The 15,105-nt window shown below is 39.5% G+C and overlaps 1 protein-coding gene and 1 non-coding gene across 3 annotated transcripts in view; both read right to left on the bottom strand.

Annotated features, from left to right (window-relative positions):
- Positions 1 to 2,966: 2,966 nt before the first annotated feature.
- LOC129535532 (U6 spliceosomal RNA) lies at positions 2,967 to 3,076 on the bottom strand. The gene has a single exon (XR_008681673.1). It is a non-coding gene; the product is annotated as a U6 spliceosomal RNA (small nuclear RNA).
- Positions 3,077 to 8,850: 5,774 nt separating this feature from the next.
- Positions 8,851 to 15,105, bottom strand: part of KIF5B (kinesin family member 5B) — a 48,253-nt gene continuing 41,998 nt past the window's right edge. The window contains exons 25-26 of one of the 2 annotated variants that reach the window (XM_055429635.2): positions 14,819 to 14,945; positions 8,851 to 11,291 (exon numbers count right to left, since the gene is read on the bottom strand). In XM_055429635.2, coding sequence (XP_055285610.1) covers positions 11,285 to 11,291; positions 14,819 to 14,945 — 134 coding nt within the window. In that variant the 3' untranslated portion in view covers positions 8,851 to 11,284. Of the gene's footprint in view, positions 11,292 to 14,794; positions 14,946 to 15,105 lie in introns of both variants that reach the window. The other variant, XM_055429643.2, reaches the window with a different exon arrangement.

Genomic DNA, 15,105 nt, shown 5'->3' on the forward strand with positions numbered 1-15,105 from the left:
TTTAATCACGTCTGGAGTTTTTTCAGTTCACTTTTGACGTGTTGAATTGCAGTTGCCTATAGAGAAGGCAATGGCACCCCACTCCAGTACTCTTGCCTGGAAAATCCCATGGATGGAGGAGCCTGGTGGGCTGCAGTCCATGGGGTCGCAAAGAGTTGGACACGACTGAGCAACTTCACTTTCACTTTTCACTTTCATGAATTGGAGAAGGACATGGCAACCCACTCCAGTGTTCTTGCCTGGAGAATCCCAGGGACGGGGGAGCCTGGTGGGCTACCGTCTATGGGGTCACACAGAGTCAGACACGACTGAAGCGACTTAGCAGCAGCAGCAGCAGCATGGGGTCTTCATGTGTAAATGGCCTGCAAGCAGTTGGATATATGAGTTAGAAAAAGCAGATTTTGGGTTTATCAATAGTTGTTAACATTAAAATCATGAGGGTACATGTCAGAAAGCATGTTTTGCTGCAAGAACAATGGGAACATCCAAGTTCAAGGGATGGATGCAAGAGTCCCTTGGGAGAAAGGGACAGAGTGAAGAGTGGAGAAGAAAGCATGAACTGGACAGGGCGGAGGTGCCGTCGCTCTGGGCTGGGGCCGTGAAGACACGGCGCCGGGGCTGCCAGCTGCAGAGTTCTCAACGGAGTGATTGCTGGATGTCAGAGTGAAGTTAGAATGTGTGTGTGTGTTGTCGGGGAGTGGAGTAGGAAGGCTCTTTGATGGTTGCCTCTGTATCCAGACTCAGGAATCAAGACCCCAACATTCCTAAATAACCAAGCATCTTTTCATCAGGCCTCCTAAGCAGGGGTCTCTAGCCCTCCTTCTTCTGTGAAAGTTCAGTTAAAGGGTCTGCAGCAGCAACATAGATGGACTTAGAGATGATCATACTAAGTAAATCAGAAAGACAAATATCATGTGATGTCACTTATATGTGGAATCTAAAAATGACATAAATGAACTTATTTATGAAACAGAAACAGACTCACAGACACAGAGAACAAACTTGTATTTGCCAAGGGTGAGTGGGGAGGGATTGAGTGGGAGTTTAGAACTGATGTATGCAAACTATTCAAACTATTATATACAGGATGGATAAACAAGGTCTCTCTGTGTAGAACAGGGAATTACATTCAATATCCTGTGATGAACCATAATGGAAAAGAATATGAAAAAGAATATATAGTATGTATAACTGAGTCACTTTACTGTACAATAGAAAATAACACAACATTGTAAGTCAACTGTAAATAAAATACATTAAAAAAAAAAAAAGGATCCAGGACTTCCCTGGCAATCCAGCAGTTAAGACTCTGCGGCCAATGCAGGGGGACAAGTTCGATCCCTGATCAGGGAACTAAGATTCCATATGTCTCTCAGTGAGGCCAAAAAATTTTTTTTAAATAACAAAATGAAGGATCTGCAGGGACTGTCCCGGTGGTCCGGTGGGTAGGACTCCGAGATCCCAGTGCAATGGGCCCAGGATCGATCCCTGATCCCTGGCTAGGGAACTGAATCCTACATGCCGAAACTAAAAGATGCAGTGCAGCCAGAATAAATACATATTTAAAAAAAAAAAAGGCTTGTGGGGAGGAGCTGGCCCTCACCACCCACACGGGGCCGGAGGTTCTTCCTGTTTATTTCTGCAGGAGGGCCTCGTCGGGACCTTCGACAAAAGCATTTAGAAAGTCCTTGCCTGTGGACAGCCACTTGCAAAGAAGGGACTCCTGAGGCCTCAGGTCTGCCCCCAGCCAGCCCACTGCAAAACATGGCTGGTATCCTAATAAGAAAAATCCACTTTTCATTTTCAGTTGAATGCTCTCAGCCTTAAAATGTGTGCCTTTTGTTCATTCTCATTCGCCTACATTTGCATAAAACAAAAGCTCATTATCAGAGCAGTGTGGAGGGGGCCTATGCACAATTCCAGTTATTGTGTACAAAAGCTGGGTACCTAACTTTTTATCCAGCAAGAAAAGAATATATCAAGATGGTAACGTGGGTGTTTCCTGGTGCTTACACTGGTGATGTCTTGTCTGTCTCTCAAGAAACAATGGACAATTGTTTGGGATTTCTCAGATTTAGTTGCAGTACTTTGAGTTTTCATTTCCAATGGTTCTTGGCTGCTAAGTGGGTGAAAAAAGAGTTAACTTCTTGAATTTTTTAAATAGTTGTCATTGGTTCTGATTTTACCTCCACTGGAAATATTTGAAAGTTTATAATGTTACTAACATCATTCTGTCAAACTAATATGAACTGAAGAACAATAAATATTTGATGTAGATCATGACCCAAATATTTCCAGGTCTGAGCTAATTTCTGTGCACACACACAAATGTAAAAAACCGACTTTTCTTCCAACACTATTGAACTGTACACTTAAAAAACGCTTAAGATGATACATTTTATGTTTATTTTACCACAGTTAAAACAAAACCCACTTCTCTTCCAAATCTTCGAAATTTGGAAGCATGAATTTACTGAAGAAAGAAGTAATTTTAAGAACCACTGATTTCAGTTTGAGAGTCTGTGGATTTCTTTTCACATAAAGTCAGTGATTCAGTTCAGTTCAGTCGCTCAGTCGTGTCCGACTCTTTGCAACCCCATGAATCACAGCACGCCAGGCCTCCCTGTCTATCACCAACTCCCGGAGTTCACTCAAACCCACGTCCATCGAGTCGGTGATGCCATCCAGCCATCTCATTCTCTGTCATCCCCTTCTCCTCCTGCTCCCAATCCCTCCCAGCATCAGGGTCTTTTCCAACGAGTCCACTCTTCGCATGAGGTGGCCAAAGTACTGGAGTTTCAGTTTCAGCATCAGTCCTTCCAGTGAACACCTAGGACTGATCTCCTTTAGAATGGACTGGTTGGATCTCCTTGCAGTGATTATGAAGGCTTAATTTAAAGTAAGCCCTTCAGATGTAATCTCTCTCTATATATATATATTTTTGAACTCAGAGAAACATTTTACTCAAAAATATGTAACGCTTCATGAATCTGTGCGTCATCCTTGTGCAGGAGCCATGTTAGTTAATCTTCTCTGTTTTGTTCTAATTTTTAGCATATGTCCTGCTGAAGTAAACACCAGATGTTATAACTCTAGACAAGATTACTTGGCATCACAGAAATACAGAGCAAGGGGCCTAACAATCACCTCGAGGTTTTCAAGTGTTTTTCTACAAATGAGCAAGTTGAATTCTAGGTTGGGTCAAGAATCTGGGACTAGCTTCTGAAGCCATCCTCAGAGGAGACCCACCTGACGATGGGTAGAACCCTAAAAAGTCAAACACACATAAAAAACTTTATACAAAAGCAGTGATTCCCCACACCCCAAAGAAAATGTAACAGGGGTCCCATGCCCCCCCACCTCTTTCTCACTCTCCAGACACAGCCACTTTTTTTTTTAATTGACAAAATTAGAATTTAATATTTAATGAAACATAATTTTTTCTAAAGTTACCTCCACTTTTTTCATTTTTTTCATTTTTAAATTTTAATTGGAGGCTAGTTACTTTACAATATTGTGGTGGTTTTTGCCATACATTGACATGAACCAGCCATGGGTGTACATGTGTCCCCCGTCCCAAAGCCCCCTCCCACCTCCCTCCCCATCCCATCCCTCTGGGTTGTCGCAGTGCACCGGCTTTGAGTGCCCTGTTTCATGCATTGAACTTGGATTGGTGACCTATTTCACATATGGTAATATACATGTTTCAATGCTATTCTCTCAAATCATCCCACCCTCGCCTTCTCCCAGAGTCCAAAAGTCTGTTATTTTACCTGTATCTCTTTTGCTGTCTTGCATATAGGGTCATCGTTACCATCTTTCTAAGTTCCATATATATGCATTAATATACTGTATTGGTGTTTTTCTTTCTTACTTCACTCTGTATAATAGGCTCCAGTTTCATCCACCTCATTAGAACTGATTCAAATACGTTCTTTTTAATAGCTGAGTAATTTTCCATCATGTATATATACCACAGCTTTCTTATTCATTCATCTGCCAGTGGACATCTAGGTTGCTTCCATGTCCTTCAGTTCAGTTTAGTCGCTACCATGTCCTAGCTATTGTAAACAGTGCTGTGATGAACATTGGGGTACATGTGTCTCTTTCAATTCTGGCTTCCTTGGTGTGTATGCCCAGCAGTGTGATTGCTGGGTCGTATGGCAGTTCTATTTCCAGTTTTTTAAGGAATCTCCACACTGTTTTCCATAGTGGCTGTACTAGTTTGCATTCCCACCAACAGTTTAAGAGGGTTTCCTTTTCTCCGCATCCTCTCCAGCATTTGTTTGTAGACTTTTTGATAGCAGCCATTCTGACTGGTGTGAGATGGTTCCTTATTGTGGTTTTGATTTGCACTTCTCTGATAATGAGTGATGTTGAGCATCTTTTCATGTGTTTGTTAGCCATCTGTATGTCTTCTTTGGAGAAATGTCTGTTTGGTTCTTTGGCCCATTTTTTGATTGGGTCATTTATTTTTCTGGTATTGAGCTGCAGGAGCTGCTTGTATATTTTTGAGATTCTTTGTCAATTGCTTAATTTGTTATTTTCCTCCCATTCTGAAGGCTGTCTTTTCACCTTGCTTATAGTTTCCTTCGTTGTGCAAAAGCTTTTTAATTAGGTCCCATTTGTTTATTTCTGATTTTATTTCCGTTACTCTGGGAGGTGGGTCATAGAGGATCCTGCTGTGATTTATGTCAGAGTATTTTGTCTATGTTTTCCTCTAGGAGTTTTATAGTTTCTGGTCTTACATTTAGATCTTTAATCCATTTCGAGTTAAGTGTATGGTGTTAGAAAGTGTTCTAGTTTCATTCCTTTACAGGTGATTGACCAGTTTTTCCAGCACCACTTGTTAAAGAGATTGTCTTTTCTCCATTTTATACTCTTGCCTCCTTTGTCAAAAATAAGGCAGACAGCCACTTTTCGTTTCGTCTCCAAATTTCTGCTTATTGATTACTCATGGTTGAGTGATACCAGTTGTCTCATCCTGTGGAAGACGAAACTTGAACCCTCTTTCACCACCAACACATATACACAACCCCTCTTCTCAGTAAGGTCGTGTCATATGCTTACTTATCAACCCATGCTCCCATTACTGTGATGATGCAGTGTGCCAATTACACCTGAGTTAGGTAATACACTATGGTGACTTTTCCTTTCTTGCTTATCAGGATTCTTTATTTTTTTGGCACTTATTTAAAAACAAATACAATTTTTTTAAGTTAGTTTCCATGTACAAGATATTGACTCTATTTCTCATGTTGCACAATTCATCCTTGAGCCGATCTTATACCCAATAGTTTGTGCCTCCCACACGCCCCAACAGGTAATCACTTGTGTGTTCTCTATACCTGTGAGTCTACTTTTTTTTGGGGGGGGTTATACTTAAGATTCTTCTTTGAATCAGTATTTCTTTTTCCCTTATTCTATGTGCCGATCACTTAACCCTAAACTCATCTTCAGCTATACACTTTTCCTCAAAATCTTCAAACACATCCATCAGTCTGTCTGTCTTGGAAACGTAACTCTCGCAGTCTTCGGACTGGGGTGCTCTCTTCTGGACCGGTTGCTCTTGATGCTCTCACCTTGGTAATCCCTTCTTTTGTATGTCCCATATCTTCCTTTTTCCTCACTTGGCTGAGGAATAGCTTCCTCAATGGAGCTATTCGGAGAAGGTGATGGCGCCCCACTCCAGTACTCTTGCCTGGAAAATCCCATGGACGGAGGAGCCTGGTAGGCTGCAGTCCATGGTGTCACAAGGAATCGGACACGACTGAGCGGCTTCACTTTCACTTTTCACTCTCATGCATTGGAGAAGGAAATGGCAACCCACTCCAGTGTTCTTGCCTGGAGAATCCCAGGGACGGGGGAGCCTGGTGGGCTGCCATGTATGGGGTCACACAGAGTCGGACACGACTGAAGTGACTTAGCAGCTTAGCAGCAGCAGTTTTTTTTTTGGCTGTGCCGGGTCTTCATTGCTGCACTTGGGCTTCCTGTAGTTGTGGTCCATGGATTCTATTGAGTGCAGGCTTAGTTGCTCTGCGGTACATGGAATCTTCTTGAATCAGGGATCAAACCTGTGTCTCTGGCATTGGCAGGCAGATTCCTAACCACTGGACCACCAGAGAAGTCCTTAGTGTTAGCTTTTTAAAATGTCTTCTTCCCCTTTCCTCCATATTACTATTTTCCTTGTTTGATTCTCTCATCCTAAAGACTTTTTTCACATGCCTTGTGATCCTTGGCTGTCTGTACATATATGTAGGGTGGGGACATGATGAAGCTGACCTGAAGCAACTGGTTCATATGTTGACTGTGGCATTTCTGAAACCACGATTCTTTGGGTACTCCCTGTATGGCTAATTTTTTCACAGAATCTTCTAATCTGCTAGTAATCTAATTTCAGGTAACCAAGCAAGGCGAAAAGGTTGAGGTTCTAAATATTATCACAAATGTTCATATCACCCTCCGTCAATCCAGGTCCACAGGCATTAACTATAAATGGGTACACAGAATTTTCAAGAATAACCTAAGGCTAAAGGAGAGTGCCTAGGGAAGAAACAGAATTGAAAGGGGCCCCCTTCTAGTGTTTGGTGTTCAGATCTCATTACAAAGGTGTGGTTGCTGCCCACGGGATGGTGAAGAGGCTTGCTAGGTTTCCCAGGCTACAGCTGGTCCACAGTCACTAGGCAAGCAGGGTACAGGCAGGACAAGTCAAGATGCTGGCTGGGACTGGGCAGAAGGAAACACCTCCGCTGGGATCTAAGTGGTCCAAGGCCACCCACCTCCTACACCTGACCATTGATCAGGTGGACAGAATATGCCTATTTGCTGAAGGGCAGACACACAGGAGACCCAGCCTGCTGCCAGAAAGGTGGTCCCACAACCAGTGCCACAAGCTAAGGGACTGTGCACCCTGGGTGCCCCCCCCAACACTGAAACCCTCTTCACGTTACTGACGACAGGATGGTATTAAACAAGAGGCAAACCTGGGACTTCCCTGGTGGTTAAGAACCCACTTTCCAATGTAGGCAAGGGACACAAGTTCAATCCCTGGTGGGGGAACTAAGATCCCTTGTGCCTTGGGGCAACTAAGGCCATGCCACAATTAGAAGCCTGTGTGCCACAACTAAGACCTGATGCAGCTAAGATGAACAAACACTAAGCAAAACGAAACCAAACCCAAGAGGAAACCAAAGCATGCCAGAGCTGAGAAAGGAAAACAGAAATGCTGAGGGTCCAGCTCACTGCCTGTGTTGGCCATCGTACAGTCTACTGGGGCTGTTGAAACCAAGCACCACAGACAAGGTGAGGTAACTAGAGGTGGATGGCTTCAGTTTTGGAGGCTGCAAGCTGCAATCCAGGGTGTGGGCAGGTTTGGCTCCTTCTGAGGGCTCTTTCAGCCTCTCCTTGGCTTACAGATGGCCATCTTCTCCCTTTTCCTCCCCTCTGTGCATGTCAAACGTCTTCTATAATAAAGGCAGATTTGGAGAGGAGAGGCAACATACATCACTAACTGGCACACTTGTTTCCAGTATGTCACCCTACCCTCGACTTTTCCTGGCTCTTCTATCCAGACACCCTCTCCTTTACCCTTTCTAGATAACAAACAGGATCACGCTAGCATGTTGGAGAGGTGGTCGCCAAGCTGTGCAGCAATGAAGTCGGCACCCAGGCATCAAACTGCTTTCAATTAGTCCCACTTCAGGCTACTTTTATCCCTACTTCCAGATCTACCGAAGGTCATGGTTATGACCATTTGAGGGTCTTTTGGAGGCAGGGGGAATACTAAGTTGCTTCTTGACATTCCCCACTGCGTGGAGTCAGGTGTTTGGGGTCTGCTGAGGTTGCTGTCCTGCTCCAAACGTTACGTTACTGCTTGCTGTCTCCTGTTCTTTGAGGCTTTATGCTTTATAAATTAGTAAATACACCTTTTAGAGTACTTTGAACTTAAAGCAAAGTAGCAAAGGTAATACGGAGAATCCCTTCAAACTCTTCCTCCTAACAGTGCTATCTCCCATCACCGCTGCACCTTGATCACAACTAAGAAATCAGCCAGCACATCACTGCTAACAGACTTCACCAGTTTTTCCACTGATGTCTGTTTTTTTAAAATTAATTTTGGCCCTGCTGGGTTTTCACTGCTGTGTAGGCTTTTCTCTAGTTGCGGAGAATGGGAGGCTACTCTCTAGTTTTGGTGCACAGGCTTCTCACTGTGGCAGCTTCTCTTCATGTGGAGCACAGGATCAACAGATGTGGTGCTCAGGCTTGGTTGCTCTGTGGCATGTGGGATCTTCCCAGATCAGGAATTGAACCCCTCCCCTGCACTGGCAGGTGGATTATTTTTTTTAATACAGAGCCAAAAGCGAAGCCCCAACTGATGTCTTTTTACTGCTCCAGAGCTCAACCCAGGACACCACACCACATCACTGCATCTAGCTGTCAAGTCTCCAGAGTCCCTTCAGGTATGTCTCTTTGGTTTTCCATGATCTTGACACTTTGGAAGAGTCCTGGCCAGGTATTTGCTAGAATGTCCCTCTATTTGGATTGTGTGGTATTTTTCTCATGATCATTCAGGGTTTATGGTTTTGGGGGAAGAATAACAGAGTGACATGTCCTTATCACATATCAGGCTATAGTACAGTAAAATAACTGAGATTGAGGATTCATCCCTAGCTCTTAATTCTTTAGCCTATTTAATACTTGATATCCAAAGCACATGCAATTGATTAGCAAACAAAATATACTGAATATAATGACACACTAGTGACTATTCTGTCAAGAAAAAAGGCCACTTGGTCATGTAAAATCAACCTGATACATCACTGAATCACATTTTAAGAAAAGTCACTGCATTTCAAAAAATTTTTTCCTCTTTATTTAAACATAAAAGACATTTACAGCATGCAGGTTAACTTAAAATTATATGGCGTCTTCCCAAACCAATTATCTCTGCATGTATCTTCAAGCACTGAAAAGAAACCAACGTATTCCACAGGCAGACTCAGACTCTTCTATCATCTCCTGCCAAATTGAGAGTTACGCACAGTAGTTTTCTTAAATTAGGCAAATAATTTAACTGATCACCATGAATAAATATTACTTTCATTTCACTGAGTTTCTTTTCTGAACCATTTATCAAGCCATTCAGAGGAACATTAATTTATTCAGTCAAATAAAAAAGACACTGTAAATTGAAATAAGTATCAATGTTCCAGATGATCAGAAATTTTCACTTATAAGAGTAAATGTTGTGTTTAATGACCTACCATAGCAAAAGCAGTTCAATTAAAACAAATTTATGAAATTCTCTGTACATTTTGTGAAAGTCTGAAATTATAAATAGAAAAAACCATTGAGATATTTTAAAAACCCTAACATTGTGTATTCTGAACCACACACTAGTTACAATTCATTGTTTGTTACACAGCACCAATACCTGTGATACATCTTACAAGAAAGAAACTCCCAAATTCAGACAAAAGAGAGAAAAAAATTTGTTTCAAGAATATTGCCAAAAAAAAGCAAGCTTTCATTTGAAAACAAAATACAAATGTCTATGTGAATGAAGCCAAACATTTCTTCATTTAGAAAACTATCATCACCAACAGGCGGTAGCACTGTTTTTAGTTAACTGCATTGCTTCAATCTTGCCACTCTACAAGTTTTCATCTCAATTTTCGGAGTGTTTCTTTTGATCAAGCCTAAAAACAATACAATCATTTTAAAGGTTGCTGCAGATCAGAACAGCAAGAATTTTTGACTGTTAAAAAAATAAATAAATTTATCTTTTAAATCAAAATTATTATAAAAGTGGAAATTACAATAGTTAAGGAAATAGAAAAATAAGCCAATTATGATCTGAGTCTTCTGACTATGGCTCCAAATTTAATACAAATATCTGTATATAAAACTTTTTCAAAAAGTTAATTCTGCCACCCAGATCCTAACACAGAACTTTCCAGCTTTCTCCTCTGAGTAACTTTACATCCCCAGTCTGCAAATTTCTGCTAACACAGTTACCCACTCCCAATTGGTGAAGCAAATATTGAAATCTCTTTCCCTATTACTTTTATAGTTTCTAAAATAAACTGTTGACTTAGTTTAATCATCTGAGGAAGAAGTGGCAAAAACAGATACATGTAATTACAAAATTACCAGCTACCGCCAACAAAATAATCTGAGGATTATTAGTGACCTGCAAATAATTTACTACCCCTAGACTAAATAAAAGTACGTTATAGTGTATGATTTAGTGTAGCAGGTTAAAGATACCTCAGGGATTTTCAGACCAAAACTTACTTATATATTTATAAATTTGCCATATATTTGTCCTGTCCTTCCACGTTTTCTCAATTTCCAAATGATATAAATTTATATCACCCAATACAGTACTAACAATATAAAATTGTTTAATCCTATAATATCCATATCTTAGTTCACTTCATTATATTAAGTTGACAGATTATTATCCATCCAATTCTTATATTAACTAACAGGCTCACAAAGCAAGGTGTTTCCATTCCATCAAGCTATGTGTATTACAGCATTGGGAAGAAGAGAAATGAATTTCTTTTCCAAACTGTTTTTCTTAAACAAAAGCAAAAGATTTGCTTTTGATAGTGTGAAATATTTCTATTCAAGATAATTCAGCAATAGGCATTTCACAAGATAAAATTAAGTAGCCTTGCCCAGTCTCAAGTGTCTAGTTAGGCAGTTTTAAAGGTTTCAGTGCTCAAAGAGTAGTTTTCAGAAGCAAACTTCAGAGATGATGCACGTAATTTTAACTCTGAAGTCATTTCAAAAGATTTTTAAGTACAGTACTGACCTGATATAATTTGTGGGCATGTAGTGTTGTAAGTGGTAAAATTTAAGACATTTAATCTAAAAGTTCCATTTCCCCTAAAATAAGGTATTATAAGAAAAGAAAAACAAGCAGTAGCAGCTAGGTAACTTAAACTGAGATTAAAAAATAAACACGAACAAGTACAAAAAGCACAGTCCTATATGATACAGTTAGCTTGGCACAGTGAAGACTAAATTTAAGACATGAAAGACAAACTGTGTAATAAATAGGGCCACAGTTGTAAACTGTCGTTTTTCCCTCCTAAGACGCCAAAATTGCACTCTAGTTGTGTTGGGAAGCAGCAGAGTTTACAAGAAGAGTGGGTAGGAAACAGCTGTACAGGCCAGGTACAATTTATACACTAAAAGACGTTATAATTCTAGAGATCCCAAGGGATACAGGCTACAGTCATTGAATTATGTCCTCTTCATACTTCAATTACTTTTAATACCTGAAGATGGAAAAAAGCAGAGAAAATATTATTTATACAACACCTGTGTTTGAAAAGAATGAAATGAAATATATCAATTAGTTTAAAAACAGTTAGCCAACAGCTTTGACCACTTGCCCCAAAACTAAAAAGATTGCAACAATGAATGGTTTGATTTTTTTCCCTTTTATTTGTCTCCTATGCAGAGCTGTCTAGGGACAGTACAATACTGAAAGGAAGTCAACCCTTCATTTGCTTTTACTTACCCCAAGACCTGTGAGTAAGCTGATATATAAATTAGAGTTGTGTTTTTTTTTTTTTAAAGATGGTGAATAAAATGCCAGCCAGTAGATAGTGTCAGTGACATTAAGTCAAGGACCACTAATTAACTAGCAATGTTACATACATGGTAGCTGTGAAAAACAAAAAGGGGTGGGGTGTACCAATAAGCACGAAGTACATGTGCTACGGAAAGCAACAATGAAATAAACAATCCCAGAGACCTCCCCTGTGGTCCAGTGTTAGGACTAGGCACTTTCACTGCTATGGCCCAGAGTTCAGTCCCTGGTCAGGGAACTAAAATCCCCAAAGCCATGAGGTGTGGCCAAAAGAAAAAAGAAAGTAAAATAAAATAAACAATCCCAGTATGAGTTACCTGGAGGCATCCTTGTAATCCACTGCCTATTTACCTCTGTGTTTATTAGAAAACCTCAACCAAAGCATCATGCAGTCCAAAGCATCATGCAGCTAGAACCAACCAGCCACATAAAACTGGGTACTACGAGTATCACTATCATTCATACACTGCCATCTATCCCCAGAATAAATCCAGTGTTTTGAAATGCTTTTCTTAATAATAATTAAAAAATCTCTACAAAGTAGTTATCATATACTCCTCAAACTGGGCTTAAGACTGATCATTGCAAGACTTTAAAAAATAATAACCATTCTCCTTTGGACCAGCAATGAAACAAACCTGTACGTAATCATACTTTTATAACTACTTCAAGTCTTGAAAACCTGTGTTAGTTAGGTTAGCCAACTCCGTCAAGTGCTTAAGTGCTGTCATTACACTGGATCAGCAATCTGCTGCTAAAACCTAGCTTTCCTTAACAAAGGTCATGGACTATGCTCTCTGCAAATGAGACAGGAGTTCAAAGTTCACATGTGAATTTTAATGGGAGGACAATATCCAAAACAGATAAACTTTTACCTGTATTTATTTATATCTATCCTTTGAAAATTCTTTTGCCCACCTTCAGTTTCAGAAAAGGCAGCTTGCATCTCCTCAGCATCTACTCTGTACTAGGTAGTGATGCCTTAACTTGTATAATTCTCAAGAATGACTTTCATTTTATTAATAAAGAGGCTCAACAAGTTATTAATCCAAAGAAGGAAAAACAGAGGCAGGAAAACCACTGTAATGTCTGCTGATGTGACATAATATTAAACACATACCACCTACAATGTAATCCTGTAAAAATGTGCATAAGAATTCCATAAATACTTTTAATAGACAGGGAACAGAGGAACACAGCAGCTGTATCTAGAAACAACCAAATACACCAGAGGAGGCATACGCTCCAGAAAATTGGCCTTTTCTATTTAGTAAGTTAATGTCATTAAAAAAAAAAAAAGAGGGTGGGGTGTTATTCGAGATTAATAGAGACTTAAGGCAAATAACCTAATATGGCAATGGCAAGCCACTCCAGTACTCTTGCCTGGAAAACTGCATGGACAGAGGAGCCTGATGGGCTGCAGTCCATGGGGTCGCTACTAGTCGGACACGAATGAGCGACTTCACTTTCACACATTGGAGAAGGAAATGGCAACCCACTCCAGTGTTCTTGCCTGGAGAATCCCAGATACAGCAGAGCCTGGTCGGCTGCCGTCTATGGGGTAGCACAGTCGGACACGACTGAAGCGACTTAGCAGCAGCAGCAAACATCGATTCTGGATTATTCCCTGGTTTAGATAAATCAGCTGTAAGACTTAAAAATCAGTAAGTAATCAGAAAATCCCAAATATGGATTGATACAATATTAAAAATATTTTGTCAGTTGTGATAATGTTGAGGTATATAGAAAAATGTTTTATTTCAGAGATACATTAAATGGGTCATAAATGTCATAATTTACTTTTATGCCTAAGAATTTTTAAAAAGTAGTACTTGCTTAAGTTCATAAAAGTAAAAAAATCAGAATTCAAACTTAGGTGGGACTCCAATATCTATTAACTCTTTCACTGTGTCACTCTGTTTTGAAACCTCTAGTATGTGGACAAAAAATTGTGTTAAATTTATGGAAATATGAATTCTCCAGAATGCTGCTTAATATTCTACTCAAATTGCAAACCAATGTTATGCAAAAATGACAAAGTAAAAACAAGGAAGATTAAAATAAAACAACTTTACTGTTTGTCAGAAACAAAACCAGTTAACTATTTCATAATTATACTGTATTTTTTAGTTTCCTTAATTTCCAAACCACCTACACACTTGGGACTTGCTAAGAATTAAATCTGATAAAATAACAGGTTATCTATAATTAGCCATGTTGTATTAAGAAAATGTTCATAATATATTGCCAAGTTAAAAAAGCAGGCTATCAGATAGCATATTCAGAATAGCATAGTATACTGGTAGTATGTTACAGTTATTTACATTTTAACCTTCCTAATTCAAAAGTTATAACATTTAAAGAAAGTTCCAGAAGGATATATATATAGGGTGGTATTTCCAGATGATATTTAATTTCTTGCTTTGTGATAATTGTCTATCCTTCGACAGGGTTGTATTTAGAAAGAAACAAAGAAGAACTCATAAATCAGTCAGAAAAACCACTCACAATAGTAAAATGACAAAGAACACAGGAAAAAAAAAGTATATAAATGGGCCAATAAATATATGAAAAATTCAAATTCATTCATAAATCAATGAGATGCTTATTCCAGCCTATTAAACTGGACATTTAAAAACTATTAATACTGGCAAAGATGCAACAAAATAGACCGCGTCCTTGGCTACGATACTTCAGAATAGCAGTGTGTTAGTATGTGTCAAGAATCTTAGAAATGTTCACTTTCTTGTGATTCCACTTATGGGAATCTTCTGGAAATAATCTAAAAGTAAGGAGGTATAAAAAGATGTTTCATTACTTCAAATCTCACACATGAAAATTTCAACACTGGAAAATTCCAAGTATGAACAAAATTAACATAATTAAATATCCAGTAAAATAGCCATAAAACTATGGTATTTACACTAGATAATAGCTAAGTAAGAGCTTTAAAAAAATGACCCAATATTAGGTTAAAAACAGTAAGAACATAAATTTGAATATGCAGATACTATGATCTGAATTATGAAAAAACGCTAAAGGAAACCATGGTAAGTTACTTTCAGAATCCCATATATGAAAAGAAAACATGCTACCAATTCAGAATCCAAAAAAGCATCTAACCACCAGTGGCTAAACACCTCCCATGGACAGCTGTGATTCAAAAGCCAGAGAGAGATCACAAACCCGTGGGTGTCGTAGGGAGCTTACACCTGCTTGCCTCCTCCACCTCGCACAGCCACCGGCTGGCTGTTCTGAACAAATGCACCTCCTCCACGAATCGCACTTGGATGAGTTGGAGAAGCTGCTGGATGTTGCCCAGGACGAATAGGTTTAGCTAGTACGAAAAACAAATGCTTACTTTAGTCTCTTCTCTTTATTTACAACAAATTCCCAAAGGTTTTTTCTTTGGCTTTTTGTTTCTCAGCCAATCCTTCCATATCTCTTTTTCTTTTCAGTTACATCCTTTTGTCAAGGACCTATACAATCCTTAAAAA

This window comes from Moschus berezovskii, chromosome 15 (genome assembly GCF_049115385.1).
Source record: "Moschus berezovskii isolate FMDL1 chromosome 15, NW_MosBer_1.0, whole genome shotgun sequence".
Taxonomy (NCBI): domain Eukaryota; kingdom Metazoa; phylum Chordata; class Mammalia; order Artiodactyla; family Moschidae; genus Moschus; species Moschus berezovskii.